At 40.3% G+C, this 21076-nt stretch overlaps 1 protein-coding gene across 28 annotated transcripts in view; it reads right to left on the bottom strand.

The window, feature by feature from the left end:
- The window catches only part of LOC119727753 (neurogenic locus notch homolog protein 1-like), a 93290-nt gene that overhangs the window by 30820 nt on the left and 41394 nt on the right, over nucleotides 1-21076 (bottom strand). For 27 of the 28 annotated variants that reach the window (XM_038199857.1, XM_038199897.1, XM_038199810.1 and 24 more), the window contains 13 exons: nucleotides 20869-20997; nucleotides 20010-20123; nucleotides 18795-18911; nucleotides 17201-17317; nucleotides 14008-14130; nucleotides 12307-12417; nucleotides 10301-10423; nucleotides 8393-8512; nucleotides 6518-6631; nucleotides 4050-4166; nucleotides 2831-2947; nucleotides 650-754; nucleotides 98-211 (listed from right to left, as the gene is read on the bottom strand). In XM_038199857.1, the coding sequence (XP_038055785.1) occupies nucleotides 98-211; nucleotides 650-754; nucleotides 2831-2947; nucleotides 4050-4166; nucleotides 6518-6631; nucleotides 8393-8512; nucleotides 10301-10423; nucleotides 12307-12417; nucleotides 14008-14130; nucleotides 17201-17317; nucleotides 18795-18911; nucleotides 20010-20123; nucleotides 20869-20997 (1521 nt within the window). The remainder of the gene's footprint in view (nucleotides 1-97; nucleotides 212-649; nucleotides 755-2830; nucleotides 2948-4049; nucleotides 4167-6517; nucleotides 6632-8392; nucleotides 8513-10300; nucleotides 10424-12306; nucleotides 12418-14007; nucleotides 14131-17200; nucleotides 17318-18794; nucleotides 18912-20009; nucleotides 20124-20868; nucleotides 20998-21076) is intronic. The other variant, XM_038199883.1, reaches the window with a different exon arrangement.

Raw genomic sequence — 21076 nt, 5'->3', positions numbered from 1 at the left:
AGTAAAACTCTAAACGGGCTAGTTAAATCTGCAGTTATCTAGGTCAGTGGGCTAGCCAGGAATTAAAAAGTTAGCGCAATGCCTGCTCAGTACTTACACAATTGACAGTATGTGCCACGGTTTTCCGGTTGGCAGTCGCAACGGAAGAAAGTGCCAAAGTTGTTGCAGGTACCATTGTTGATGCAAGGATTGGAGAAACATGCGTCTATCACTAAAACACAAAGAAATGACAATATCAGCTACATGGTGACGGTAAAAAGTTTTCCAATTTTAAAGTTATTAAAAAGAAACAATTTTTCACATAGTTTTCGAGCGAGTCTGTTACCTTCCCAGCATTGAATAATGCCGGTACCCTTTTAGCACCTGGGTTGAGAGGAGTAATTGAGGTAAAGCGCCTTACTCAAGGGCACAACACGCATGGCCACGGCGGGGCTTGAACCCACAATCCCACGATCATGAATCCTGTGCTCTACCGCTAGACCGCACGTGCCCTTACTATTGAACCTTCGGACTAATTAAACTTTAATTCGGACAATCAAACCTTCGGTCTAATGCACCTTCGGATTATCAAATCTTTGGACTATTGCATCAAACATTGAACCCTCGGACTATCGAGCGTACCCTGTTAAATACGAGGGGATTTACTTACAGTCGCCGCAGGTAGTCCCACTGTAACCAGTGTTAGTGCAGTCGCACTGGCCGCTGACACAAACGCCACCATTGAGACAGAAAAGATTGGCACAGGGATTGGGTGCTGTGAAAAAAAATTAAATAAAAACACCAAGTTGACATCAGAAAAAAATGGTTTTACTGTGTGAACTAGGAAATGCTTTGGTGTGTTTGATAAATGGGATATTCCACGCAAAGTGGACATGGCTGAAAAATGGAAAATTTATGAAAACTTCAGAACTACCTGTGTCTCAAATGTGGTATCAAATGAAAGGGGACCATATGACCTTTTATTTGAGTGGTGTATCAGTGAGATAGAATGCGGTTAAATGTATCTTTCTTGGTCAAAACAAATATTGTTTGGGCTAAAATAATAATTGGTTTTAGGTAGTCATTTTGGTGTATTGTTTTCACATGCAAAATAAAAGTGTTATTGTGACTTTTTGTTTTCGAGGCAGAGAGAAAAGTTCATATTTTATGAAAATAGCACACGGCTTTCTCTGGAGCATATTGCTCAAACTTTTAAAACAAATCTCAGCACTGAGAGTTTGTCCAGAACGGGTGTTCTTTTTTTTAGTCTTACAATGAGGGAGACTGCGAATTCCAGTGAACGTAGAGCACAAAGCGACGCTGCTTGGCATTTTGCGATGTTTTTATTTTGAGTCACAAGCACAAGTTGTTGCCGAGTTTTATTCTGTTACACAGCAAACGACAAACACAAAGTAAAAACACAAACGGGAGATTTATTTTGACGATAATCTGACACATTTTCGATATTTCGATATGATAAAAAAAATTGCTATCGGCAATATCGATATCAAAATAATATCGAATAATCGAGTAATATCGATATATCGACGGTGCTTAATGGCTTCACTACATCAATGGCATCAACAATATCGATATCAAAATAATATCGATATCAGCAATATTGATATCAAAATATCAAAAAATTGAGTAATATCGATATATCGACGGTGCTTAATGGCTTTACTGCATCAATGGCATCAACAATATCGATATCAAAATAATATCGATATCAGCAATATCAATATCGATATCAGCAATATCGATATCAAAATAATATCAAACAAGTCAGGTGTGTTTACAAACACAAATGCCCCGCAACCGTGACAGTTCCCATGACATAACACCACTCTTTTAACATCAACTTACATGTACCTTGGTCACATGGAACATTCATTGACAGCATTAGTGTCTTCTGTAGGTTTTATATGAATTAATCCCTAATCCCTATAATCTCAGAATAAATACATGATTTCTATTGTTTTAGCCACTGTGAACTTGACCCTTGACCTTTTGGCCCCAAATGCAATAGGCTTCTTAGGATTACCAAGAACAATCCACAAACCAAATTTGAAGTTCACATGTAAAGTATTTCTCAAGTTATCGCACTGACAAGATTTCTATTGTTTTAGCCACTGTGAACTTGACCCTTGACCTTTTGGCCCCAAATGCAATAGGCTTCTTAGGATTGCCAAGAACAATCCACAAACCAAATTGGAAGTTCATATGTTAAGTATTTCTCAAGTTATCGCGCTGACAAGATTTCTATTGTTTTAGCCACTGTGAACTTGACCCTTGACCTTTTGGCCCCAAATGCAATAGGCTTCTTAGGATTGCCAAGAACAATCCACAAACCAAATTTGAAGTTCACATGTAAAGTATTTCTCAAGTTATCGCACTGACAAGATTTCTATTGTTTTAGCCACTGTGAACTTGACCCTTGACCTTTTGACCCCAAATGCAATAGGCTTCTTAGGATTACCAAGAACAATCCACAAACCAAATTTGAAGTTCATATGTTAAGTATTTCTCAAGTTATCGCGCTGACAAGATTTATCCGGACACACACACCCACACACACACACACCCACCCACCCACCCACCCACCCACCCACGGAAGGACAAGGCGGAAACAGTATGCCCCTTCGGCTTCGCCGCGGGGCATAAAAATTGAGTAATATCGATATATCGACGGTGCTTGATGGCTTTACTGCATCAATGGCATCAACAATATCGATATCAAAATAATATCGATATCAGCAATATCGATATCAAAATAATATCAAAAAATTGAGTAATATCGATATATCGACGGTGCTTGATGGCTTTACTGCTTGTTTTAGTAAAAACTTACCGATTTCACAGTTTGTTCCGGAAAATCCCCCTGTCCCACAATTACACTCGTAGCGGACAACGCCATTCATACACACGCCACCGTTCTGACATGGATTGGATGAGCAAGGATTGGGAGCTAGAAATTAATGGGAAAAATTGGAAAGTTCAAAATAAAAATAGGTCAGAAAAGTCATGAAATTATATCTTTTAATAGGCCTATTCTAAGCATTAGCTGTGAAACATACATAGAGCTATATTAAATTACTAGAGCGCTAACTCACCATTTTGCGCGCGGAGATACTTTGAAGCCATCCTGGGCGCAGACATTTTGAATTCATGTGCGAGTTTGAAGAACATAATGAAATTAGATGGACTGAATTTTGAAAGTGTACCCTACAAGCAACACACGTACACAACTTAAGCGCGTCATTGATGGTTAAAAAAATGTGACGGCAAAAAGCATCTGCAGCGAATACGCGCACGCGTTGCGCTGTTTGCGTAGAGCAAAATGACACGCTCATTTGCTGATCGTGCGTTTCGGTTTTGGACGTACTGGCTTCAATAATGCACCGGTATGGAATACAAACGCAGATATGCAAATAGCCGTACAAAAGCCGTACACAATTTCTAGTTCTCCATAGGTTTGTGCACAAACATGGATGCGCCCAGCAGGTATTACTTTGTACACGAAGTAAAGCGCTCTAGTAATTTAATATAGCTCTATGGAAACATACCAAATGAGTCCAACTTCCCCAGAGTGACTTTTAGACTCCATATCAAATCTTGAACAAGGGAAACTGTTTATGTATTTATCCACATGACATGCATGACGTCCATATTCATCTTAACACCAAACCAAGAGATATATCAAAAAAATAGAATGCTCTACAGTATGTCCCCAAAAAAGAGTCCGTCTGACTATTTTTTTAAGACTATTTTTTTTTTTAAATAACTACAAAACCATAGGGGTTGACGCAAATGCTAAAGAGTATCTGCACAACCAAAAATATTTTTTTTAAATGGACCTCATGGTTTTGTAGTTATTTTAACAACAGTCAGACTGACACTTTTGGGAGACCTACCGTATATATATACAAACAGAAAATGACTATAAAGTGAGTAAAATATCTTGAAGACTCAATGTTTCTGTGTTATGTATGGCACAAAACGGGGACCGTTTCTTGGACTTGCCCAAATAAAGAAAAACCCAATCTCGTGAACTCGGGAAGGAAGCATACCAATTTCACAGTTGACGCCGGTGTAGATAGTGCTGGAACAGTCACACGTGTAGGCTGTGCCCAGGTTCGTACAGCGTCCGCCATTACGACAGGGCTGGGACACGCATGGATCTGGGGCTGTGGATGAAGTCAAAAGAAGAAAATTAAACATCTAAAATCTACGAATGTATGTTTCCCTATTTCCTTTAGACATTTAGAAAAAAATGTGTCACTCTTTTGTTATATGCTTTTCTGTTGAGGTTGGATCCTTATAATACAGGGCGAGTCAAAAAAAGCGGAACCCAAACCCCCAAAAATATATTTCATATTTAAAAAAATATGTAGCACCAAAAATAATAATGACTGGAAAGCCAATTTCATAAGCTACTTTTAGATGAAAAAAATACCGAAATTGCTCAATCCGTTCAAAGAATATCACCATTTAAACGCAATGACCCTAAAACCGGTCTCGTCCAAAAACAGCAGAATACTTGTTTCATCAACTGTCAAGAACAGAGTACATAATATCTTAATACAATATTTTTGGACTAGACAGGTTTTAGGGTCATTGTGTTTAAATGGTAATATTCTTCAAACGGATTGAGCAATTTCAGTAATTTTTTCATCTAAAAGTAGCTTATGAAATTGGCTTTCCAGTCATTATACTTTTTGGTGCTACGTAGTTTTTTAAATATGAAATATAATTTTGGGGGTTTGGGTTCCGCTTTTTTTGACTCACCCTGTAGAAGCAACTGGCTGTAGAACACAATGCTTCTTAGTGGATACGGTATGCATTGAGAGCCCAGTTAAGTTTGGGTTTGCAAGCATGCTCTCTGAGAATAAAACTCGGCGATACGCATTTCAGACCAACATTCCAAACTCGTAACGGAAAACAGCGCTCATTTGCTTTGCTACAATTAAAAGTGTAGTAAATACGCACCATTACGACCGGTTACGTTATTTGATACACGAACTCACATTCTTTCAATTAGTTACAGACTTAATTTGTTTGTCATCTCACAATAAATCGCCCTTTCCATTTAAAGTCAACAAGTTTTAGGTAAAAGTCAACGGCAAGGTGTGAAAAAACGCACGTTTTACCCAACTTTGCGCAAGGGAATATGCTATAACTTCTGAAGAGTTTGTTGATGTCATTTGGATCAAGCAGCTTGTTGGAGTCTAATACTTGCTCATTATAATCATGTAAAAATTATGGTGATGGGTCAATTGTAACCCATTGCCCTAGGCAACAGTAACTTATTTCCACCAATAGACACCACGGCAAGACCTCAGTTATGCTCAAGAGCAAATGATTCCAATCCCAAACCACACCAGCCTTTATTTCACAACATGCAGGGTTTTCCACAGCTTGCATAACACAGCACTGAAATTGATTAAGGCAAGGAACTTGGTCACAGTGTCCAAAAATGTTGTTGTGATCAATTGACAATAGGGGTCGAGGCTGAGGCTTAGGAGTGTCTGCACCAGCCAAGTCAAGTCAAGAGTAAAAAAACTAGCGACTCGAGTCTGACTCGAGTCCGAGTCGGTGACTCGAGTCAACAACACTGGTCTGCACAACCATCTGTGTTTTTAGCAGCTCTTGCTTTATTAGTCATCAACCAGCACAAATGAAGGAACTTGCATATTCTTGGCACTCACTATACATCATTACAAAGCAGAGTTGTAATGACTCGAGTCAGTAACTCGACTCAAGTCCCACTCAAGTCACAATTTTTTATGACTCGACTTGATTCGACTCGAGTCCCTTAGGGCAAATGACTCGACTCGAGTCCCACTCAAGACACAATTTTTGTTGACTCGACTTGACTCGACTCGAGTCCCTTAGGGCAAATGACTTGACTCGAGTCACTGCAAACAAATGACTCGACTCGACTCAAATCCCTCTTCAGAATGACTCAATTTGACTCGAGGAAGACTAATAAGATACAAGTCCCAAAAATAAAAGCAAAACGTTGCGAAAAATATTTGCAATGACTTACGCCGGTGCCGGTTTTTGTGAATAATGTTAACATATATATACTTGGTTTGATCAGTGTCCCCATTATTTGAATGGCGATCAGCTGGTACCCCTTTACATTTTCACTAAGAGGCAAATGTGGTGTCGCCACATGTAGTAGCCCAAATGTAAAGTTAAAAAAGCCAAAAAAACAACTTTCTCTCTTGTGTATATTTATTGTATAGTGTTCAAATATTTGTGACTCAAATTGACTTGAGCTAAATACTTGACTCGACTCGACTACAAACTGTGACTCGACTCGACCTACTTGACCTAATGACTCAACTCGACTCGACTCAAGTCACTTATTTAAAATGACTTGACTCGACTCGAGTCACAAAAATCAGTGACTCGTTACAACTCAGTTACAAAGTGCAACCACTAATACACGAAATGTCACTATATGCACTGCAAAAAAAAACCCCACTTTTTTCCCCAATCAGATCACAGCAGTTTCAGGTTGACAACTTACGTATGTTGCAGAACTGTCCCATGTAGCCGTTCTGACACTCACAAATGTAGCTGGTGACAGCATCGATGCAGTTGCCATTGGCGCCACAAGGATTGGACGTGCATGGATTGGGTGCTGCAATAAGAAACAAAAACAAAACAAAAAACAGTAACTATTGTGAGTCCAACAAACCAACCACAGGATAACATTAAACAAATGTACTGTTGCCAAGCTATTTTCCTTGGAGTGAATTTTCTGATACCAACTGGGCCCAATTTCACGGCGCTGCTGAGCACACGATTTTCTGCTAACAGAGTCTCCATCTATTTCATGGAGACCGTAAACATAAGCACAGCAAAAGGCACGCTTACTTCAGAGGAAAAATGTGCTTAACTTAGTGACGTTACAATAGAGATCTTCATGCACGCGCGACCGTTAGCACACAAACGCCGTGAAATAGTGCTTAAGGTTAGCAAATGTTTCTGCTATGCTAAACACAACTTTTCTGCTAACTGTTTAGCAGCGCCGTGAAATTGGGCCCTGATGACCAAGTATTACTTACGCACAAAGTTGTTGACCAAACTTTCAAGGTACCAAAGGGAAGATCATCTGAGACTTAAATACCTTTAATCTCATGGTGTTTGTGCTCTGAATGTAACACGGTGTGGAAATCCATACACAAACGCTTTACATTGTAACTTACCAGGGGCAATGATAAAGCCTTATGTATATTATTCATAAATACCTCAGACACCTCACCCATTCCTATTGGTCGACAGCCTATTACAGAGTGGTTTTAAATGGTTGATAAAACACCGACTGGTTTTATGATAATAACTACAGGTTTTTATATAGCCCTTTTTAACTAAGATCAAAGCGCTTTACATTATTATTATTACCCCTTATCATTGGGCCAATTAAACATTCCATATACCATCTCAGCTCCCTGGGGAGTATACAGCTTGATGCTGCCTGTTAGGTGCAAGCAAGCTAGTTCAATCACAATAACCATCTCTGCCCTCACAGGTACCCATTTACTCCTGGGTAGAGAGAAGCAATGAGTGACAAAGTGCCTTGCCCAAGGGCACACGCACCATGACCCCGCCAGGACTCGAACCCACAACCTGCAGCTTTACCCGCAGACCACGAATTAGTGCCCTTAACCATGAGGCCACAGCACTCCACTCATTTTTTCCGGTGTCACATGAAACTTTTACTCCCATGAAGTCTGGTCCCTTTTACCGGTTTATTGGTTGAACCTCTCACGTGACCAGTCACTCTCCTCATTATCTTCACTAAGGCATGTGCAATACTATACCCATGATTCCGTATTTCATAGAGTCCTAAATTCACACTACACAGACACTGCTGCGTTCTGCGCCACATGGCACAATTTGCGCCAATTTCCATATAAGGAGTTTTACTCATGAGAGGCACATACCATTACATAGCTAGAGGGGTGTTTAAACAAATCATGACGTAAAATCTGTTGACCTAAATTGTTGGAAATTTATAACCTTTTACCTGTTCTTCGCCCCCCAAATTTGCTGCTGTTTTTGTTACGCTGTATCATACAGACCCATATGAACAGGGACCTCTATAGTCATATTGGCGTGTAGCTTGGGAGTTCCTCTTTCAGATGCAACAACAGCAACGTAAGGAGAGTAAGAGAGAGGACCCCCCAGGAGGGGCCCCTGGGGTCGCAATTGCTTAACAAAGGTTGAATAATCGAAGTTGGACCAAGACTCACCCACCCACTGAGTTTGAGAGCCGTGGGACCTGCCACTGCCGAGAATAAGCCTGGAAAAACATCCAGACATCCAAACATCCAAACGTCCAAACATCCACACATCCAAACAGAGACTTGCGTATTATTATATGGATGTGTGTACTTACGTATGTAATTCTCACAACGAACACCGGCGTAGTTGGCTGGGCAGGAGCAGCGGTATGCAGTGGTTCCAATGGGAATGCAGGTCCCTCCAGAAAAGCATGGGTTGGAAGTACAGGGTGTTGCTGCAGGAACGAAACGAAAAAAACAAATAGTCAAAAGGTTTTATGTTTTATTGGGAAGATTAAGGATTCATTCCACTATGTGACCGGCTCCGACAAAATTGGTCTTGAGAACTTTTTTTCTCACTGAATCACTTTAGGCCAAAAAAAAAGTCTCCGGTTTCTGGTATGGAGCTTGTCCAAAAAGTGGTGCGGCGACGCGGCTTTTTTTTTTTTTTACCTGATTTTTGGCTTCAAATGTCGGCTGATGACTGCAAATGGTGCCCGACTAAACTTAGTGCAAATATATGGGAGTCCAGAGAGGCCACATAAAGCTTATTCTCGATCATAACCCCATGTAAAACACGTTAAAATTGTGCAGCAGCAGGATTCCAGTCAAACCAGTGAGTTTGGCGGTTTCGAGACATCATCTTTCATTGAAAAAAAAACTTTTTCATTTTGCCGACGCGCATGGCTACGGTGACGCGCGCGCATACCAGAAACCAGAGACTTTTTTTTTTTTTGCCTTATAAATGAGGAAGAGCATATTTAGATTCTCATTTTGATATATTAATTACAGTTTGACATTTCAGTAACTATTTATATTAAGTGGATAAAAAAAAGACAATAATTTCAATTGCAAAAGTTTTGTTAAGTAGCTCTGGTGATTATTTTAACTCCTTTTGTACCGTTGGTTCACACAATTTTGGCACAATGTTACTTTCAAATCCTGGTTCCCAGGTTTGAATCTCATCCGTCTCCTAGATTGAGTTTTCAGGCCCTTAACTGATTCTAACTAACTATGGGTTTCTACCAGAATAGTTCCTTGGGGATTTCCTCCTACAGCTGAAGTAATCAAAGTCTGTCACAAGCCAATGTAAAAACGACTGAGAATATTTCTATTCCCCCAGATGGGATGCTAGTCTATCGCAGGTTACTCCCAAGTTATAATCAGACAAATTAAAAAATCACAAACAACACAGAAAATTTGTGTGTGCAAGCCTCAGCCAGAATGAAAAGTTGTGAAGTAAAATTTGCTATCCAAGTTGTTTCTTCAGAGGCTGAGACAAAAGTGACTGGCCAGCAACTTTTCCATCCCGCCTAAACTCTCTACTTCTAGAATGTAAAGAACCAACCCTACGTCTCATTGGCCCATAGCCAGGCCTTACCAAGTGTCACAGAACAAGAATTCTTATTGGCTGGTTGCCCCTCCAAGCCTTCTCAGCAATTGGTTAAACTTCGTGGCTGTTGATTGGCTATTCTCCTGTTTACAGGATCTCACTTTTGTCACAAATTTGTCAATAGGGTTTCATGTACAAAGTTCTTCATACGAAAGTACAGTATGAAATGCATTCACAGTGATCGAGATGTGTGCATGGAGTTAGCCTACATTTTGCACAACACATATAATATTACCAACAGGAGAAGATCAATGGAAATTTTGCTGCTTATAAATAATTTGATCATTTAGTGATACAATTGACTAATGCCGGTAGCCATTTATACTCCTGGGTGGAGAGAAGCAAGTGGGGGTGAAGTAGCTTGCCTAAGGACACAACATATGACCAGCAGCTGGATTGGAACCCCTGATCTTCTGACCAAGAGTCACGAACCCTAACCACTAGGCCACACTCCCCTACAGCTGAAACTGAACATTTTTGTCAGTGTTTTTTTTTAATCTACTAACATTTTTCAAGTTTGTGAGCTCCAGTGCCTCAGGCCCTTTATTTTGAGGAGTCTTAAGTTATCGCGCCCCCCCCCCCCCCCTCAAAGTGATTCACCACTCTCCGAATTTAGACTTGGTCAAGTTACCTGGTGGGCTGTATGTTTCACAGTATATTCCGAAGTAATACTCTGGACAAGTGCAGGTAAAGGAAGACTGTGAGAAACTGGTGCAAGTCCCTCCGTTGCGGCAGGGGTTGTCCAAACACAGATCTGGGAAGAAAACCAGGAAAACAAATTTATTTGCTAAAAATCTCCACATACAGAATTTTTTACATGAGCTGAGTTAATAATAATACTGGAGTCTTATATAGCGCAGGTATCTACCAACAATTAGGTACTCAAGGCGCTGGAAATTATGTCTTTTTATTAAATAGCAGGTAAATGAAGTGTATGAGAAATATGAGACCCATTATGAAGCACCTTATAAGGGTAGACAAGGTGCTGCGGCGCATATTGCAGCCACTGCCAGAAACACCGGGGCTAACCCCTTCTTTTAGCGATAAGTGTTACTGGGTTCTTTAACGTGCGTTACACAACACACGGGGACTAAGGCTTTATGTCCCCTCTGAAGGACAAAGCAATATTATGGTAAAGTGCCTTGCTCAAGAGCACAAGCACCATGCTCCCACGGTCAGGATTCAAACCCATTTACCACGGCACACAAGTCGAACACCGTAACCATTGGACCACAGCACCCTATATTTATGGGTAGGCAAGAGGTTGAATTTCAAGTTGAATTCTGTGGAAGTGTTCAGACTCCCAGATGATCATGGACTCTGTCCTTAAGCAAGAATCTGTACATGAATATGGCTAGTAAGATATTTTCCGAGTGAGATGAGCAATATTTTTGTTCTTAAAACATCTTGCAAAATTCTGTTGGATCTCTTTGATTCAATTAATATTGCACTTTTTAAAAATGTGTAGACTGGTAGATTTGTAGATTTGAAATGACAAAGAGTCTTCTAAAGAAGGGCACTGATGCTTCTTTAAAAGGGCATCCCTTTTTAAAAATTCTTTGGTTCTCATTTCTGAAATTCTGACGGACCCTATTTTGGGCTCCCGACCAAAGAAAACACAAAGAACAACTGGAAATACACTGTACAGATGCTGCTTGGTCCAATGGCCAGATGAACGGGGTAATGATTGTAAAGGGCTTTGAGGTTGTTGATATGATGGAAAGTGCTATATTCCACTAAATGTACCATTAAGGAGACACGTTATAATTGGGAGACACCGGTCATTAGGAAGACACATAACTGTCTCCCTAATGTCACAGCCCACCTTTAGAAGCAAAATTTTAGTGTCCCAATAGGGTTATATTTGTTGCTCGTGGTCTAATAAGTAAAAATACCGAAATTCGTGGGAAAAGGACAAGGGAATATTGGGTTAGGGCACATTTAAGTTGGAAAAAAATTTCCGCACAAGTCTATTGGAAAGTCTCCCTAATGACCCATTCCTGGTAATTATTATAAGCACAATTATTATCAATTATTATTATAACCATCAGTGTATATAGAAATGCACAGCACTAGTGCACTCACTACCAGTCACTAGGTATTTATTTCACCAGGTACACTATTGAAAGAGTATTAAGATGTCAACTTTTAGTGACCAGATCACGTTCAGTTTTTAATTAAAGTTGCATTCGCCATGCCGTACTCTTCAACAAATTCGATTTTTATTCTGTGAACAGGTTTTCTACTTTTACGTTTTAATTCCAACCAAAACTTCTCCTTTTTCCTTTTATTGGACGTATGCAACCCTCTGGAAAAAAAAGGTTTTATTTTGGTCACAAACAGATGCGTTTTGTGAGCAGACTGGCTCCCGGTCCGTACACTATCGATACTGATTGTGGGGCAGGAACCAGCCTACCCCACAAGAATGGATTTATTGTCTGGCAGCCAATAAATTGAAATTGTAAACTAATAATTCAATAAGTATACATGGGGGTGATTTATTGAGGGTTGGTGGCTCATTCAAAAGTGAATTACTTTTTGTATTGACAAAAAAATAGCAATTTAGAAATGGAATCTGTTCTTCAGGATGGAACTTGAAAATAGCACGGGGGAATATATCTTTAATTTTGTCCATACCTCGGATTTCGCATCTATCACCGCTGGTGCCGGTTGGGCATTGACACGAGAAACTATTGCCGTTGATGTTACACACTCCGTTATTCTGACATGGATTGGGCTCGCAGGAATCTGTGGCCACGGAATGAATTAAGTAGAGTTTATCCCCAGGCCAACATTCATAAAACTGCCAAAGCACAGAAATATGCTCAGCACAGAAAATAATTGCTAAGCAAAAATGGGTTACCAGGCAAAGTGTCATTCACTTGATATTGCTTGTGGCTGGCTCCTGTCTGATTCATGCTAAGCACATAAATCTGCTTAGCAACATTTTCTACTTTAAAGGTACAGTCCATCATTTGCAGCTATATAAAAAGTAACTGACGTAATTATTATTGAAAAGCATACTTGGTTCAAAGATAGTAATGTGACTAAACTCCCTGTGAAATTATTCTTTCCGGCAAGCTGTCATTATGAAGAAATCAATGAAAGAAGGCCTTTCTAACGATGCGTCCAAAGACACATCATGGGAAATTTCCGTTAGTACATTCGGCGAAGTGCGCTCAAGCGTTGACATGACACACACGCACGCGTGGTTGCAATGATTCGTCGGTTCATACAGTGTGTGACAATACGTAACTGCAATCGGCTCAGTGAGAACGTGTCTCGGCGCTGAATTCAGGCCCAATTCAAAACATGACTCAGCAACTTTTGATTGAAATCGAGATCCTGGAATGTTGTTTTCTTGGAATAAACAGCATTCACTGAGCTGAAACTTCATCAGGTTAGTTGTTCAGCGTCCTTCTTTTTAGAATTTGAGCACTTTTATTCCTTCAAACGAATTTATCGCACAAATTACAAATGAAGGATGCTACCTTTAACAGCTCCGTGAAATATCCGGCCCAGTGACAAATGTCATGGAGTTACTACGCAGACAGTAACTGCTCAGCAAGTTTACATTCCAATCATATGGGTACCAGCTTTGGACAATGTGAATCATATGGCAGTTTGGCTGGTAAGGTGTTTTTTTTGTCTAAGCAACAAATTTCTGTTCACAGTTCACGGTGTAGCTTTCTGAAATTACCCCAAGCTGGAATTTTTACCCAAAGGCAAAAGTACAAGGTAGTTTCCAATAATAAAAAATTGGGTCTTTTTTCAAGCATGTGAATGGGCAAATGGTTAAAATGTTAAAACTATTGTTAATGGCGTTATATACCTTACTCCTATTTTAAAAGTCTCATGACAGTCAATAAAAATTGGTGAGCCAAACAAAAAGAAGTGTTGTTGGTTTGTTTTAAGTGTGTTATTTTAACATATATTATTATTAACCATCTGTGAAACAATTAGAATACAGTTAAAAAAAAACACATTCATTCATGCAAGGTAAAAAATGTGACCCAATCCACAAAATGAGTCAAAATTTGTGAGAGCTGCATTTGAGTAATATACTTTTTATCAAATATTTAGTATAACCACACAAGTCCCAAAATTAAGTCTCTTTTGAGGACTCGGTCGGTGACTCAGTCAATGACTCAGTCGGTGACTCAGGCAGTGACTCAGTCAGCGGCTGAGTCAGTGACTGAGCCAGCGACTAAGTCAGCGACTCAGTCAAACTATTTGAAAATGCACAGCACTATCACAAAAAAAACAAGTTTTCAACTTTTGCAAGTTTGTCTTTTGGTCATAAAAAGTGACAATCAGTTGACAGGAAACGAGAATTACCTGAAACGGACTGACACTGTGAACCAGTGTACATTGGCGGGCAGTTGCAGAAGTAACCCATCCCACCAAAGAAGGCAAAACAAGTCCCACCGTTCATGCAGGGATTGGCATCACAAGAATTGACTACAACGGTGAGGGGGGTGGTGACAAGAGGGTTAATACACAGGGTCAAAATAAAAATTGCATGCGGGGAGGTAAGGATGTGACGCTTACACGTTTCAACGAAAACAATTCTGAATCCGTTTAGAAATTTTTCAAAAACGTTTTAAACGAAACCTGAATTCTAAAAAAGGGATCTCCGTTCACGCAGTCTTCCTGTGAGTTAAACCTACGTAGCACAAATAATTAATGACGTTTTCAAACCAATTTAATTTATAAAACCTTTGAAGCACTTCAATACTTGATTTACATTCCAGGCACACGTAGTTAAGTTTTTAGTTTTTCAATGACTGCCATTGTTGATTTGTTATGTCAATCACACCGGTCTGCAGACATAATGAGCATACGTCAGCCTTGGTGAATGGCTACAGGTTTAAACGTTTAAAAGATTCTTTTAAACGTTTACAAAATTAAACGCAACGTCACATCCTTACAGGGAGGGGTTATTAACAAAACACAACAAAACATATTGTAGAAAATAAAAATTAATGAATAAAAAAGGATAAATATAGAATGGAAAGACAGGCACCAGAAACAAAAAAATGAACTTTTGAGTAAACACTGGATTTCAAGGAAAGCATGACAACATGCCAAAGTACCATGATATGGTAAACAATATTGAGTGGCTCAGTGTGGATGGAAGGAATGTTATTGCAAGTTAAAATTTGGACTTTTCCATTTCAGGAGGCGAAGCAGAGTGAACTGGAAAAGTCCAGATTTTACCGAGCGAAAATATTCCTCCCATTCACAATTTAAAGCCACTCAATATTTGTTTTATATCGACATATAGATCCTTGTCATTTGATATTTGAACTTTCATTTCTGTCAATACAAAATTGGTGGAAAATGTATTTCTCTCTTCCGAACCACCCCTTCATGAAAATGTTTGAACCCAACACTGTAGCGCTGGCTCTTTGGAACAATACGTGCTACGCGCACACCAGCATGCATTTGCACACAAATACCGCGTCGTGGAACAAGAATGATCTTAACTGTTCAATAGTATTTCCCATTCCCCATGGGCAAATGGGACTTTTTGAGCCCCGGCGTGAATGCGAGCAATAACGAATGTCACGTGATGTCATGCAGTTCCACCAATCAAATGACAAGGATCTGTATGTCGGTTATATAATAAATAATAATGGTGAAGTCAATCACAAGTCAGTTAACACAACAGGGGATGCAATATGACACAAGAATGCCCTTGTCACATTTCGTTTGACTGGCTTGTCACTTGAGAATGATTGACTTGTCAGGACTTCTACAGGGCGAGTAAAAAAAAAACCGAAACCCAACTGTTGGGACCTTTGTTCTAGTGAAGTTCTGCATGTAACACTTTCAACTAGAATATGAAAGCCAAATTCATAAGCTTTCTTTTAGTACAAGAATCATTCAAATCACTCATGTACTTTTCAAGTTACAGACTTTTAAACACAACCACCGTTTAAAAGTTCTGTCCACGGATCACAAAAAGGTTAAGTGTTCTTTCAGCAAAATGAAAACAAATCACATAGGGATGTGTGTGAATTGTGTTTGGTTTGCCGAAAGAACGCTCACCTTTTGTGTGATCTGTGGACAGAACTTTAAAACGGTGGTTGTGTTTAATATGCCGTAACTTGAAAACTACGTAAGTGATTTGAATGATTCTTGTACTAAAAGAAAGCTAATGAATTGCGCTTTCATATCCTAGATTTGGAAAGTGCTACATGCAGAATTTCAATAAAACAATAGTCCCGACTATGGGTTTCGTGTTTTGTGACTCACCCTGTAGAGGACAAGAATTCAACTCTGGGTTGATTTTTTTTATTTTAAATCGATTAAGTGTGTTGCATAAACTCAAGACCAATAGGCACAAGAATCCTGTGTCTCTTTGCAGTAAGATCACATGTATATCTTTAAAAACATGAGGATATATGCCAAGAAAGATTATAGACACCAAAATAAAACCTGCAAATTAACAACAGATTATTTCATTATATCAGTCAGCATTCACGGTGTTTCTTTCCAAAAGGTCCAAGTGAATGGGATCTTCCCTTTAGAAACTGTGGACGCAGATAGAATGTGAGTGCACGTTACACAGGGGGTGAAAGGGTATGGGGTCAGAGTGGGATAATTAGGGGTGCTTTGACAGACGGCTTGGAGTGGGGTGCAAAGGGTTTATGTTGTAAAGTTATTCAATTAAAGATAGTCCCTCATATTCAAGATTAAACATTTGAGATGATAGTAAAGGTGACTGTAAAAGTGGTTGGTGTGGGATAATAAGGAGGGGTTGTTTCAAGTCTCTCCAGCACCCGATTTCACAAAGCACTGCGAAGCGTCGCAACTCGCGGTGCGTCGTATCATCCATTTCACGAAAGTTGCGATGTACTGAACGCTTCGTAAGTTCCTTGACAATGGCTTAAAACACGTCGCAAGTTACGACGTGTCTAGTGTTCATCGCAAAATGAGAAGAATCTCTTTCTTAGCCAATTTAATGACATAAACATTACATAAACGAGATCATAAAACCGAGGCAATGTGTGTAAAGTTGTAAATAGAAAATTCATTGAATAATTATGAATTAGACTGGAATATTGCAGTTGAAATTTCAAAGTAGCTATACAGTCCACTGAGAGCTTGTTTTTCGTCAAAATTGCATCGCACGGCAGCCATTTTGTTATACGTTTTAACAAATTTTGAGCTGAGATCCGACGACTCTTTGTTGAATATCAGAAGACTATTTACTGTACGCTGACTAAATACATAAAACAGTCACCGAGTTGTGCTATAAATACACCTACTACGCGTCGCACTTACAACGTGTTTTGTGAAATGGATCGCAGGACGCGTCGCAGCTGTGACGCATCGTAGAGATACGACGCGTCGCATCGCTGCGATGCATCGTAAGTTACGAAGAGTTTCATGAAATCGGGTGCAGAAAAATATGTCGTGAGTCGTCTGTCGCTCAGGTTACCAGACAGTGTTTTGTGCTATTTGCAACATGTTGACGTGACAAGAAAAGGAAGACGTAAACCATGGATATAATTTGTCTTACCGGGAGTTTCGCAGTACATTCCATTGTGGGTGGATGGGCAGTTACAGAAGAAATCGGTGCCACCGCTGAGGGTGAAACACACACCACTGTTCTGGCACAGGGTCGGGGTGCACTGGCCTGGAGCAAATGGACAAAAAGGGTGGGATTTAAATTTGGACGGGTCACAACTAGATGCAGGTCAGTTAAAGGAACAGATTTACACAGAAGCGTGGTAATGGAAACTGGAACAGAAAAGCAACTTTTCACACGACAAGGGCGGATCCATGGGGGGGCCAATGGGGCCTTGCCCCCCCCCCCTCCCCCCAAAAAAGGCAGCCACTGCATACACCACCATGTACCAATGCAATGAAGAGTACTAGCATGCCCCCTTGCTTTTCATATTAAATTTGGGGCGGACAATTTTTGGACCCACTTTTCGGGGAACAAAAATTGTTTTGGCACCCCCAAAAAAATTGTGTTCTGGATCTGCCCTTGTCACATGGTAGTATAACATCTATACATGCGCGGACTACTACACCGAATAGACTAGGGGTGTGCATGTGTGGGTTAGGTACAGGAACTTGGTACTCCATTGTAAAAAACACGGGTACCTGGGTTACCGTTAAAGGGAATATACATCATTTGCTTTTGCTGTAATTTTCAGAAATGGATGGAATTGGGGGGTTGGAAATATATATCAAATATAGTTAGACTGACTTTTTTGAGGTTTTGGGTTCGAAAATGCTATAAAAACCAAGAAAAACAATCATTTTCCTGTAGTCTGGTTCCCTGACTCCATTTAAGAAGAAACAGAGCAGTTTACATATATTGGGGAATTGTAAGGTCAGGGAATCAGTCTAGCTGGCTTGTACCCGTTCATAGGTGTATAATCGATTGCAAACAAGTGCGATGGTCAACTGGGGCCAGTATTTGAAAAAAAGCCAGTTTTTTTCCAACGCTGATCGGCCGATCAGCGTTGGAAATTGATACAAAAATACCACTTTTCTTGAAAATGACAGTACACCAGGTGCCATGATTTTACAGGATGCTTTACACTGTCATTCACTTACAGTCCAGCAAGGTATTTCAAAATGATTTGGTAGTTTTATTTTTTGATGTTTGCAAATGATGTATTTTCCCTTTAAAGAAACCCATCCCCAAAATTCAAATCTCGGAAGTTGCTGTTCAGATTGTTCATCTAGGTCCGCACAATAATACTATGGTGCGTCAATACAGCAAGATACAAGTGTGTACAGTGAGCATAGCTTTACAACATAAACTGCAATTTTTGCGAATGTCCTGAACGTGAAATACATTTTATGTTTTCCCATGTTGCCTGGTTTTCATTTTGAAAAGTCCCACAAATGACATTCAAAACCGTTCTTTTTCATTGTTTGAGAATTTACTAAGTAATTTGCAAAGTTGGTTACGGGTACCCGACCCCATAATCTGGAACCGGTTCCTGACATCAACAGTCGGGTTCTCGGGTACCCGGTTCCGATGCACAGCCCGATCCATAAGCAACGCGTACTGCACACGTAACTAGAGGCACTACTGTGAATCGGATATAGATATTAAGATTTTTGAAATGGTGAGGATGTTAATTTGTTTTTACCAAGTTCGCAGCGTTGGCCTGAATAACCAGCAGGACAGTTGCAGCTATAGCCAGTGGTGGTGGCCACACAGTTTCCCCCTCGCAAACACGGGCTGCTGTTGCAAGCTTGGTTGGTAACTGCAGAGGGAAACAGTACATTTTATTAGTTTTGAAAAACTAGAATCTCTGAGAACTAAGCAACAGTTCCAGGACAAGCCATTTGAAATGACACAAGTGGTAGCGTGACGTCAGCAGTGAAAGTCCTGGTTTCCCATAATGCAGTGCGAACCGCACTGCATCGTGGGGCAATTAGACATCCAATTGTAGAATTGTGAGAGGAATACCGAATGCGCTTAAGTTTCAATCCGTCAATAAGAACATGTTTTCCCTTTTTTTTAAGCACGCGCCTGTCCTGATGAAGAGAAAGAGGCCTTCTGTGATCATCTGTCACAAATTGTTTCATTTACACCTGTCAATGACAACATTTTGGCTGGGGGACTTCAACGCCAGAGCGGGTCGCAACTCTGATGTGTGGGACCAAGTAATCGGCAGCCATGGTGTAGGTAAAGTGAACAGCAATGGTACCCTCTTGTTAGGTTTTCTGCGCCACAAATGAGCTCACCATCACAAACACACTTTTCCCAGTAGTTGAACAGGCTCAAAACATCATGGATGCAACCTAGGTCCAAGCACTGGCAGCTAATATAGACCACATCATTGTGTGTCAACGTGACGTCCATCTGACTCGTCAGCATTCCACTGTGTGGTGTGATCATCGCCTGATCATTGCTAGAACAGCTCTCCGTATTGCAACCAAAGCATGGAATCAGCCATCCCGACAAAACCCAGAGCTTACCCTTCTGAAGCTAAAAAACCCAGCCACCTGTGCCGAGCTAGCAGCCAATCTGAAGGAGGAGCTCAGCAAATCATAACATCAATGTCCAGCCCCTAGACTAACGTTGCAGAAGAATTCCACCCGGAGAGAGCCAATGCGGCTTAAGAACAAACCGTGGAACAGCCCACACGGTCTTCGCAGTTCGACAAATACCGGAAAAGTGATGTGAACAACACAAGGACCTTTACATCATTGTTGTTGATCTGACAAAAGCATTCGACTCTGAAGCCCAGAGAAGCTGGTTAACATCATTCAGTCTTTTTATGCTTAGGCGAAAAAAAAACTGTGTAGTCTTCAAATTTACCAATCCACCAGCTCAAAGTGAACATGACTGAACCTACCGGGCATTTCACAGCTGGTTCCAGTGTGCGTAGCTGGGCAGGTACATTGGCGACTCGTCGCTGAAGTGGGAATGCACGTACCTCCATTTTGACAAGGAGAGTTGCTGCAAATGGCTGGGAAAAAAACAACAAAAATAAACAATGACAACATTGAAAAAGGGTGGATTCAAAATTTGTGAATGTGTGAATGGCCGATGCCTTCTTTAGGTTTTGTGGAACCTAAAGGCCTTAGGGGTGCACGACGGTATTGCCTACATCCATCCGCCAAGCTCATGAATAAAAGTGATGTTCTCAAAATATTCTATATTAGAGAATTCTATATTCTGAGAGCCATAAAATAGGGGAATTGAAGTGATATGTTAATGAACCTCTGGCCTGGATTTGGGGCTTCCGATTCTGAGCATTTTGGATGCAATTGTGGTCGAAAGTGGCGCTATTTTGCCATGATGTGAAGGGATCGTTTTTCAAGATGGCTACCTTTCCGCTTTGGGAAAAATAGGGGTCCTCTTCTTTAGGTGAGAATTTCTTGAAAAGTCAATGGTCAACCCATCAAAAAATGAAAAGAAAATGAAAGATGACATGATGATCATAATTTTTCTTTGCAGCTTAAATACCTGTGAGAGTTCTGAGTATTTTTAAAAGAAATTTGAAGTATGGGCATTTAGCACTGGTGTCTATGGGAATTTTAATACAGGGTTGCATCCTTAGGGAATCAAAGACAGGGTTAATCAGTTCTGCGCACTGCCAGCCGAGGGCGGTATTTCCATTTAGTTTTCAAGAACTAAAATTTACTGGGAAAAAAAGTAAGAGGGGCAGATCTGATGCAACACTAGACAAGATTCAAGTTCATGACAATTACCAAGAATTGTACAAAACTGTCCAGTGAATGCAGTACTGGAGCAGTCGCAGAAGAAGCCGGATGTGTCTGCAGAGCTCTGCACAAAACACCTTCCTCCGTTTTGGCATGGTTGCGATGCACAAGCGGATACTGATGAAACATCAAAGGAGAAACAAACCAACACATGCTGTAAATGTGGTTTCACCAACAATAGTTTTATAAGAGCTGT

This window comes from Patiria miniata, unplaced genomic scaffold (assembly GCF_015706575.1).
Source record: "Patiria miniata isolate m_02_andy unplaced genomic scaffold, ASM1570657v1 HiC_scaffold_1, whole genome shotgun sequence".
Lineage (NCBI taxonomy): Eukaryota > Metazoa > Echinodermata > Asteroidea > Valvatida > Asterinidae > Patiria > Patiria miniata.
Note: the sequence above shows the minus strand (reverse complement) of the source record. Positions and strands in the feature narration are given on the sequence as shown.